Below are 11,149 nucleotides of genomic sequence, written 5' to 3' on the forward strand. Positions count from 1 at the left end.
CACACTAACCTCTCTAGAACCCTGGATAGCAGGTGCTTACGTGCACACATGGTAAACTGGAGGGAGATCATGAGTGGTTTTACTGCTGCTGTTTTACCCAACATCTCTTCTGCTTAATTCAATCTAGTTAGATGCTTCTGCAGATAAATGCTATAGAAATAAAACACTGTTGCATTTCTGCCTCCATTAACCGGGTGCATGCAAAAACGCTTTAAATAATCAGGAAGGATGCACTAGATATATTTTACAGGCGAAGACAATGAGGCAAAGAGAAGCGGTGCAACTAGCCCAAGGCAAACTTGCTACAATAAATCACAAAGCCAGAACTCAAATCTGTCCTTATTGGCCTCGAATATCCAAAAATGTAATATTGTCTCCTACGAAGCCGGGATCTGAGATAAAATTATCAGCAGACAAAAATGGTGCTTTGTAGGAAAGAAACTATTTTCTAAATTAAAAAAAAAAAAAATCCAAAGAAGGGTGCCAAGCAAAAATACATAGGGAGAGAGAGAGAAGGGAAAAAAAAAAAAAAAAAAAAAGAGGAGAAAGCAGAGGCCAATGTCAGCTAGACCCTAGCGGGAAGGAGGGACGGAGGAACCTGGGTCTGGGAGGCGGATTGGAGGAATCAAGTTTGAGTGGGAATGCGAACCAGAGCCGGGAGAAAAGCGAGGGGAACACCTGTCCCCCGGCCTGCCTTCCTTACCTGCCGTGAAACCAGTCCTGGCACATGTCACACTCGATCATGAAGCGGGTCACATCGTAGGGCAGCCGGCACAGGCAGTACACCGGCACCGTGGCCATCTTCGGCTGGCCTGGGAGCCTGGCGTGGCCAGCCAGGTTCAGGGCGTCCCGGGGACGGGAGGCAGAAGCACGCGTCCTTCCTGGACCTGGGCTGGGCACAAACACCACTTTTTCACACGCCAATCCGGTGCCCGGGGTACCCACCCTCCGTCCGCGAACGGGCAGTGACCACAGCCGGGGTGCAACACAGGGGTGTGGCTGCAGGGGGCAAATCGGAGAGCTCCCACCGGCTTGCACAAATAAAGACCGACGCCGTGGCCCGGAGGCTTGGCCCCCCACCCCTCCTCGGCCCCCACCCCCACCCCGAGTCCCTGAGAACTTTCTGGGGTTCGGGGAGATAGCCGATGCTTTAAGGAAGCTTCTCGGAGCCCTCGCTGCCCAGAGCGCTCTTTATTACGAGGCCAGGAGGAGGCCGGGGGGACCCGGCAGAAGCCCCTCTGTCTGCCCCCCAACAGGGGCAGCTGGCGAGGGAGGGGGAACCCACGGACCCGGGTTCGCTCCCTCGCAAACGACCCCGCCGCCTTCGGGAGCAGGACAGAGGCGCCCAACTCCAATCACAGTTGCGGGGTCCCGTTGTGGGAACTCTCCCCGTCATCCCACCCCGGCCGGCGAGATCCATCACCGCCCCGCAACTCGGCAGCTCGTCGTCTCTCTCCAGCACGCCCGGGTGCTCCCGGGGCACCCCGACACTGAAGAGGGGCGCCGCGAACCCCCCCGCAACGGAGCACGGTTCCCTCACACTCCCGCAAGTGAGCGAGGGTTTGTTTGCTCCGCGCCGCTCGGACCCTGGCAGGCATCTCCCCCCTCCCCCCCCCCCCGGAGGAGGTCTCCCCGCCCCCCCCCCAAAAAAAACGGACCAAGATCGCCCCGTCTGACAGGAAAAGCCTCGCAGCCCCGAAACTTACGAGAACGTCTTCGCACCTCCCAGCCTGACAGGAATCTCCTCACACCTCCGGGCTGACAACAATGTCTACGGTCCCGGGCTCGGCGCGGACCTCCGCGTCCGCCACGCCGCGCGGACCGCTCCCGCCGGCGAGGCTCCGTGCGCCCCCCGACGCGCCGGCCGCCGGGCTCGCTCGGGAGCCGTAGGCGTCGCTCGGCGGAGGCTCGGCCGGCAGTTCCGGCCCCACCGGCGGCGCGCGCCGGATTCTGGGATTTTCCCGGCCGCGCAGCCGACCTCGCCCGGCGGCCCCCGCGACCACCCGCTGGGGCTCGGCCCCCGCCGCCCAGCGGCGCTTCCGGGCAGCTCTCCGCGCGGCCCGGCCCCGGGCTCGGCCGCCAGGGCCTACCGGAGACCGCGGCTCGGGCCTAGTCCGGTGGCCGCCGCTCGCGTCGTCGCCGGCGCGGCCGGAGCTTCGCGGCGAGCAAAGCGACGAGGGAGGAGAGGACCCGGCGGCCAGACGGCGAGGAGAACGGCCCGGAAAGCCGCCCGGAGAAGCCCGGTGGCGGTGGGAGGCAATTCGGAGTAGTCAATAAAGTTTATTCAAAACAACGAGGAAGTGGAAGCGCCGAGAGGGGAGGAGAATACGGGGTAAACAGCTCCCATACTGAGAGTGGCGGCGCGGCCGCAAGGAGGCGGCGCGACAGCCATCTTATGAGGGCGCCGCACGCGAACGCCGGCGGCGGCGGCGAGGGGCGGGGCCTGGCGGACGCCGGCTCCCGCGTGACGTCGGGGGGCGGGGCCTGTCTTGAGAAAGGGGGGCGGGGCCCGGCTGCCCTGGGACCCGCTCGCCTCCTCCGGGCGCCCAATGGACGCCGAGGGCCGGGAGCCGGGAGGCGGGGGAGCCGCCATCTTAGACGAGGCGGGCGCTTGGCTCCATTTTGAGAGGGGCCAGAAGCTTCCAAGCCTTCCCCCTCGGGGCCGGCGGGGAGGGAGGCGCTTCTCCGCCACCACACAACGCCCTCCCAGCCTCTCCTCCCACGAGAGGAGGTGGGCTCTGCCTGGAAGCTGCAAAATGAAGAGGTGGCGGGGGGAGGAGGGGAAGGGGGGGTCTGGGGCCAGGGCGGAGGCGGAGTCTGCATCCAGCCTTCCGTTCAGGCTCAAACCCTTTCACTGCATCTCTGAGGCGTGTGTGTTCCTCGCTGTAAGGAAGCTCCGTTGGGATCCCCAAAAGGAGGATCCGGTTTTAGAGGTGACATGTATTTCCGAGCTGGGAAGCAACCTTACGCCCTCTACAACCCCCGCGTTCTGTCCTCGGTCCCGTTCCTGATCATTTGCGTTCTGTCCTCGGTCCCGTTCCTGATCATTTGTATCCCATTTCCTACGGTAGCTCCCTGGGACCTCTCTCCTCTAGCCTTATTGCTTCGCTTCAATGCAGTTCAGATCCAGTTCAAATATTTCCCTGTGCAAATTATATATATATATATATATATATATATTTCACTGTCCACGTCCCACGATTTTCTGACTCCAGCCAGCGGGTGAGGTGGGAGAAGACATTGAATGAATGGAGCTCCACACACCTGCTTCAAGATGGCGCTGGTTTGCTCAGGCAATTGAGAATAGTATCCAGGAATCCTCTTACTACTGGATTTTCTTAAAGGGTCCCACGCTTTAAAAAAAAAAAAAATTGAGAGTGTACGCATCACTTTTATTCATGATAGTGGGTTAGGCCCTGGGGGTGCAATGATGGACAGAGGGACTGTGCAGTGAGAAATTTACAGCCTGTGCAGGATGCCAGCTTGCAAATCAACAGTTGGAGTACAAGTCCAGTAGACACGCAGATGCCTCTTGCAAGGTGCCAAGTAAAGCTAAGAAAGTGCTCAGCAGCTGCTTGCTGCTGTCCAGGGAGATTTCACTTCACATTGCAGATGAAAGGATCAACAAATATAAATGCATGCAGACACCTGGGGATACATTTGCAAAATAAATGAGTATTAGATTTTATCCTGCAAGCATTAAAAAAACACTAAAGGTTTTTGAGCAAGAACAGCTGAGTGGCATTTGTGTCTTAGGCACAGGAAATGCCAGGTTGACTGGCACCTAAAGCTTATACAGTTTGTGGGACTTTAAGAAAACAATACACACTTGTGCCCGACTGGCATGGCTCCGTGATTGAGTATCCACCTATGAACCAGGAGGTCATGGTTCCATTCCTGGTTTGGGCACATGCCCAGGTTGTGGGCTCCATCCCCTGTGTGAGGCGTGCAGGAGGCAGCTGATCCATGATTCCCTCTCATCATCGATGTTTCTCTCTCCTCCCTTCCTCTCGGTAATCATTAAAAAAAATACATTTAAAAAAAAGAATATACACTTGTGAATACAAAATTAGGTTCAAAGGGTAGGCAGAATATTTCCAGAGGCCATTCCCGGGCAATAACTATGAATAGAAGTTATATAGACCACATATAAATGTCCCAGTAAACCCAAACTAAATATGTACCCCAAACAAACTTCCACTTAGCTGGACCTCAAAAATGTCTGAGGCAACGCCAACACCACCTAATACAGGAGAAAACGGCACCAGGGAAACTCCGTGCAAAGGGATAGCAGTTGTTTTCAATGAAATCTTTATTGTTGAAAGTATTACATAGGTCCCCTTTTTCCCCCATCGACCCCTTCTAGCCCGCACCCACCCACATCCACCTCCCATCCCAGGCCTTCACCGCCCTACTGTCTGTGTCCATGGGCTATGCATGTGTGCATACAAGTTCTGTGGTTGATCTCTTCCCACCCACCCTCCCCTGCCTTCCCTCTGAGATTCCGCAGTCTGTTCCATGCTTCTATGTCTCTGGATCTATTTTGTCTGTTAGTTTATTTTATTCATTAGATTCCACATATTAGTGAGATTGTGTGATATTTGTCTTTCTCTGACAGCAGTTTTTTTATGTTTTTATTAATCTTTAGAGATAAAGGAAGGGAGAAGGATAGAGAGATACAAACATCATCAGTCGGCTGCCTCCTGGATGCCCTCCATTGTGGATCAAGCCCACAACCCTGGCATGTACCCTGACAGAGAATCAATCCAGTGACTCTTGGTTCCTGGATTGACATTACACTCAACCACTGAGCCACACCAGCCCAGCTGGGACAGCAGTTTTAACCAATAAGTATATTTTACAAACTTTATAAATAAACACATGACCAGCCGTAACCGGTTTGGCTCAGTGGATAGAGCGTTGGCCTGCAGACTCAAGGGTCCCGGGTTCGATTCCAGTCAAGGGCATATACCTTGGTTGCGGGCACATCCCCAGTTATGGGGGGAGGGGAGTGCAGGAAGCAGCTGATCACGGTTCTCTCTCTCATCCATGTTTCTAACTCTTTATCCCTCTCCGTTCCTCTCTGTAAGAAATCAATAAAATATATTTTTTAAAAGAAACTTTACTAAGCTTTCTTAGCTTCACAAGGATGCAGAAGGGAGCTCACTTCAGCAGCACGTGTATTAAATTGGAAATAGAAGACTAGCATGGCCCCTACACAGCGATGACATGCAAATGCATGAAGTTTTCACACACAAAAAAGAATGAGGTAAGAGACTATTGCATTAGTCATGAAAAAAAAAAATGTGGCCTCCGTCAGGATAGTTGTAGCAGGGGTAGAAAAGGATCAGATAAGGAGAGATTGAACAGGCAGAGCTTGGGGACATTTGACCCAGAGATCCCACTTCTAGGAATATATCCTAAGAAACTGGAAACACCAATCAGAAAGGATATATGCACCCCTATGTTCACAGCAGCACAATTCACCATAGCTAAGATTTGGAAACAGCCTAGGTACCCATCAGCAGATGACTGGATTAGAAAACTATGGTTCATCTACACAATGGAATACTACGCTGCTACAAAAAAGAAGGAATTCTTACCATTTGCAGCAACCTGGATGGGATTGGAGAGCATAATGCTAAGTGAAATAAGCCAGTCAATGAAAGAAAAATATCACGTGATCTCACTCATTTGTGGATAATAAAGAACATTATAACCTGATGAACAAAAAGATAGATACAGAGGCAGTAAAGCATCAAACAGTCAAATGACAGCGGGAAGGTTAGGGAGAGGTGGGAGCTATAAGAGATCAGCCAAAGGTCTTATATGCATGCATATATGTGTAACCAATGGATGCAAAACTCTGGGGGGTGAGGGCATGTGTGGGAGTGGGGTGGGCGGGCAATGGTAAGATATGTACACATATAATACCTTAATAAAAAATGGAGCGGAAAAAGAAAATAGCTAATGAGGGGAGGGGGTGACGGGCTAGAGGCAGTCAGTGGGGGGAAAAAGGGGACAAGTAATACTTTCAACAATATATTTTTAAAAGAAAAAAATATTTTAAAAGGAAGAAAAAAACAGGAGTGGATGAGTGAGTGGAAAGAGTGTGGGTTCATTTCTGGGTTGCGTGTCAGAGTGGATGGTGATACCACTGATTGAGGGAGAGTACTCAGAGGAAAAGCAGGCTTGGTAGGGAAGGAGAGACTAAGTTAAGTTTGGAGTGTGTAGGGTTAAGGTGTATGTGGAACAGTAACTCACTCCACCATTCTTTATTGAGCATCTACTATGCACCCGGCAGGGTGCTGGGTGCTGAGGACATAGCAGTAACAAAAATAAGGTCCGGGCCTTCATGGGACTGGCATTCTCCTGGGGGATCAGTCAATAATTTAACAAATAATTTCATTCATGTATTTATTGAGCACCTACTATATACCAGGCACTGTCCCATGCACTGGGGATTCAAGGATAAACAAAACCGAAATGGTCCCAGCCTCCCCGTGATTCACATTCTGGTGAGGGAGATGGACAATAAAGTGAGCCAAATAAGAGAACTTCAGACTACAGCGAGTGCTCTGAGGAAAATAAAGCAAGTTATGAAATAGAGATTGGGATGAAAGATAGTCGATTTGAGATAGGATGGTGAAGGAACGCCTCTTGAAGGTGCCAAGTGAGCTGAGACCTGAATAACAAGAAGAGTTGGCCAGGAACAAGACAGGAGGCATCAAAAGTGCCAAAGAAAAACACCTATTATGGCGGGAGGGTCAGAGTTCAGAGCACCCTCCCAAGAACACCTCCCGAGCATTTCTGATGGGCTGGGTGGAGTACAGGTGGGAGTCAGGGTGCGTTAGAAGACGTGAATAAGAGACCATGTGTGTATCCTAAAGGAGTGTGCGTACCGTCTAATGAGGGAGGTAAGGTTCAAAGAACAATCGCTAGTTTGAAAGAGGTCAAACTCTAAGTGCTAACGAGATGTTTGAGCAACATGTGTGGGAACAAAGGGAGTCACAAGTCATTCAAATATGTTCAGTGGGTGTGTCAGGGAAGGCTTCATAGAAGGCGGCATTTGACCCAGGTACATGGGTACCCACTCCAAGAAGTCCCTCCCCCGTGCTCTTGGGAGGTGGGGTGGGGGCACTGAAGGCTAATGGGGAAGGCAAAGCTGTCCGGAGACTGAATCTCAGGCAGTTAGATTTGTTGGCAAAGGGATTCTTGGTACTGCCATGGATTAACAAATACAATTTCATTCATATGTTTATTGAGCTGCTGCCCTGGAAGTGTATGCTCTCACAGCATCAGGGCAGGCTCTGAACTGGCTGCCATGGTATGAGACTACTGCCTAGAGACCCGTCCTCCGCTTAACAATTGTGAACACTTATTTTTATTTTATTATTTTTTAAAAAATATATTTTATTGATTTTTTACAGAGAGGAAGAGGGATAGAGAATTAGAAACATCGATGAGAGAGAATCATTGATCAGCTGCCTCTTGCACACCTCTCTCTCCCTCTCCCTTCCTCTCTGAAACCAATAAAATAGATTTAATTTTTTTAAGTTTTTCCTTGTAGTTGAAGATACAGTAGTAGAATGAATAGACAGACATTTTGAATTATAAGTAATTCATGGAGCCATTGTTTTCTTTCTTTTATGGCCTTGTCTTAGTCTGTTCAAGCTGTTATGACGAAAGTGCCATAGATTGGGCAGTTAATAAGCAACAACTTATTTTTCCCAGTTCTGCAGGCTCAAGAGTCTAAGATGGAAGTGCTGGCAGATGCCATGTCTGGTGAGAGCCCAACTTTCTAATCACAGATGCACACCTTCTTGCTGCATCGAGAAGGGGTGAAAGAGCCCTTCAGCTTCTTTTTATTTCTATTTTTAAAATATATTTTATTGATATTTAACAGAGAGGAGGAAGGGAGAGAGATAGAGAGCTAGAAACGTTGATGAGAGAGAAACATCAACCAGCTGCCTCTTGCACACCCCCTACGGGGGATGTGCCCGCAACCCAGGTACATGCCCTTGACCGGAATCTAACCCGGGACCTTTCAGTCCGCATCCACTGAGCCAAACCGGTCAGAGCTTCAGGTTCTGTTTCTTAAGGGCACTAAACTTCACTCTCAAAACCCAATCACCTCTTCAAGGCCCCACCCCCTAAACCACTGATCGGCAAACTCATTATTCAACAGAGCCAAATATCAACAGGACAACGATAGAAATTTCTTTTGAGAGCCAACTTAAAAAAAAATAAAAAAAATAAAAAAAAAACTTCTAACGCCACTTCTTCAAAATAGACTCGCCCAGGCTGTGGTATTTTGTGAAAGAGCCACCCTCACTCAAGGGGCCGAAGAGCTGCATGTGGCTCTCGAGCCGCAGTTTGCCGACCACTGCCCTAAACCATCACATGTGAATGGGGGGGAGAAGAGGGGACAAGAGCATTCTGTAAAGTAAATCTCCACAAATTGCAGGAAATGCCAGAGAAAGCATTCAATGTCACTATAGAAATTTATATTTAAAATTAGATTTACACAAAAATTAGATTTGTATGAAGAATTAAATCTTGTTGGAAAAATTGTTCCACAAGAATCATCAGCTATAGATGCACTGAAATTTATATACAGCCCTAACCGGTTTGGCTCAGTGAATAGAGCGTCAGTCTGCGGACTCAAGGATCCCAGGTTCCATTACAGTCAAGGGCATGTACCTTGGTTGTGGGCACATCCCCAGTGTAGGTTGTGCGGGAGACAGCTGATTGGTGTTTCTCTCTCGTTGATGTTTCTAACACTCCCTCTCCCTATCTCTCTGTAAAAAATCAATAAAGTATTTTTTAAAGATTATATACGGTGTGTATATATATATATATTAATATGTACATTTTTATTGATATCATAAAGGAAGGGAGAGGAAGAGAAACATCCATGAGAGAGAATCATTGATTGGCTGCCTCCTACACAGCCCCTACTAGGAATCATGCCTACCACCCAGACATGTGCCATTGACCAGAATTGAACCTGAGACCCTTCAGTCCGCAGCTCTATCCACTGAACCAAACTGGCTAACTAATGTGTCAAACACAAGGCCCGCAGGCCAAATCCGTCCCGCCAGGCCTTGCAATGTGGCCCGCACCACGCTGTCATCACTGCACTCCGCTGCGTTTCCATCACAATGACAGTTTATGACTGTTCAGTAAACCATTCGGCCCGCGATTTAGGCTGGATTTTAGATTTTGGCCCCTTCTCTGATTGAGTTCGACACCCCTAGGCTAGAGCTAAAATTTCTATTTTGAAATAATTTATCATATATCTATCCCAATGTTGTCACAGCCAGTAATAGCTGCTTCAGTAGAAAACTTCTCAAAATGAGAAGTTATCAAATATTACCTGACCTCTTGTGACTGATGTCGCTTTTGATTATATTGGTTAAAAATGAAGTTGCTAAAAATATAAGTTTTGGTGACTGAATAATTGAATTTTCAGAAAAGCAAGCCAGAAAAATTATGAATTTTGTTCTAGAAAATTTTCCCCAAAGTATTATTCTGCGATTTGTATATTTATGTTCTTAATCAGGTATCACTATTATCCCTATACTGTTTTATAAGTAATAAAATATTTTAAAGGAAAACACTTAATATTTTAGTACCTTTAACTGCACTTCTCGCCTCTCATCTAGTTTTGGTTGTTTTTTTAAAAATATATTTTATTGATTTGTTACAGACAGGAAGGGAGAGAGATAGTCAGAAACATCAATCAGCTGCCTCCTGCACCATCCCCAACCCCCACTGGGGATGTGCCTGCAACCAAGGTACATGCCCTTGACTGGAATCAAACCTGGGACTCTTTTTTTTTTTTTTTTTTTTTGCTTTTTAAAAAAATATATTTTATTGATTTTTTTCAGAGAGGAAGGGAGAGAGATCAGAGTTAGAAACATCGATGAGAGAGAGTCATCGATCAGCTGCCTCCTGCACACCACCTACTGGGGATATGCCCGCAACCAAGGTACATGCCCTTGACCGGAATCGAACCCGGGACCTTTCAGTCCCCAAGCCGACGCTTTATCCATTGAGCCAAACCGGTTTTGGCGAACCTGGGACTCTTGAGTCCGCAGGCTGACGCTCTATCTGCTGAGCCAAACCAGATAGGGCTCCCCAGGTTTTTGACCAAGGAGTCTTCCATTTTCTTTTCTTTTTTAAAAATATATATTTTATTGATTTTTTACAGAGAGGAAGAGAGAGGGACAGAGAGTTAGAAACATCGATGTGAGAGAAATATCGACCAGCTGCCTCCTGCACACCCCCCACTGGGGATGTGCCCGCAACCAAGGTACATGCCCTTGACTGGGATCGAACTCGGGACCTTTCAGTCCCCAGGCTGACGCTCTATCCACTGAGCCAAACCAGTTTCGGCAGTCCTCACATTTCGCACTAGACCCCACAAATTATGTAGGAGGCTCCCACTTCTGCTGGATAGTAATCAGGAGGTGATTTGAAGGGATTATAGCTATACCAACAGCCTCCCTGCTCTAACCAAACCCCTCTCCACCAGGAGTGGGGGTGGGTGGGTAGAGACAAGATGACAACACAGAGATATTAAAGTTAGGGAAGAGTGCCGGGACCGTTTTGGCTCAGTGGATAGAGCATCGGCCTGCGGACTGAAAGGTCCCGGGTTCGATCCCGGTGCAGGGCATGTACCTTGGTTGTGGACACATCCCCAGTGGGGTGTGTGCAAGAGGCAGCTGGTCGATGTTTCTTTCTCATCAACGTTTCTAACTCTCTGTCCCTCTCAATTTCTCTCTGTGTAAAATCAATAAAATATATTGAAAAAATAAAATAAAATAAAAAAGTTAGGGAAGAGATTTATCATTTTCAACTGAACGGGATCACACTGTCCATACTATTTGGCCAACTGCGTTCTTTACTTGGCAATATGTCTTGGAGATCTTTCTACCAAAATAAATCAACCTTGTTCTTTAAAAAAAAAAAAATCTTGTTCAGGTAATTACATAATTCAGATGGGCCTTGATTTATTTCTCCACTCCCCTAATGGATTTTTTAAGTGGTTTTATTTTTTCATGAATACAGAGCTGCAGTGAATATACCCGAAGCAGCCTCCTTATTTCTCACTCAGAAACTCAGAAACAGGTATGGATATTTT

General features: G+C 48.5%; 1 protein-coding gene across 7 annotated transcripts in view; it reads right to left on the reverse strand.

Moving 5' to 3' along the window:
* PHF8 (PHD finger protein 8) overlaps positions 1–2,411 on the reverse strand; it is an 81,718-nt gene extending 79,307 nt beyond the window's left edge. For 3 of the 7 annotated variants that reach the window (XM_036428882.2, XM_045578309.1, XM_045578310.1), the window contains exons 1-2: positions 1,707–2,411; positions 704–892 (exon numbers count right to left, since the gene is read on the reverse strand). In XM_036428882.2, coding sequence (XP_036284775.1) covers positions 704–801 — 98 coding nt within the window. In that variant the 5' untranslated portion in view covers positions 802–892; positions 1,707–2,411. The remainder of the gene's footprint in view (positions 1–703; positions 893–1,706) is intronic. The other 4 variants (XM_045578307.1, XM_036428881.2, XM_045578306.1 and 1 more) reach the window with 4 other exon arrangements.
* Positions 2,412–11,149: the final 8,738 nt, after the last annotated feature.

Source organism: Pipistrellus kuhlii, unplaced genomic scaffold (genome assembly GCF_014108245.1).
Source record: "Pipistrellus kuhlii isolate mPipKuh1 unplaced genomic scaffold, mPipKuh1.p scaffold_m20_p_95, whole genome shotgun sequence".
NCBI lineage: Eukaryota > Metazoa > Chordata > Mammalia > Chiroptera > Vespertilionidae > Pipistrellus > Pipistrellus kuhlii.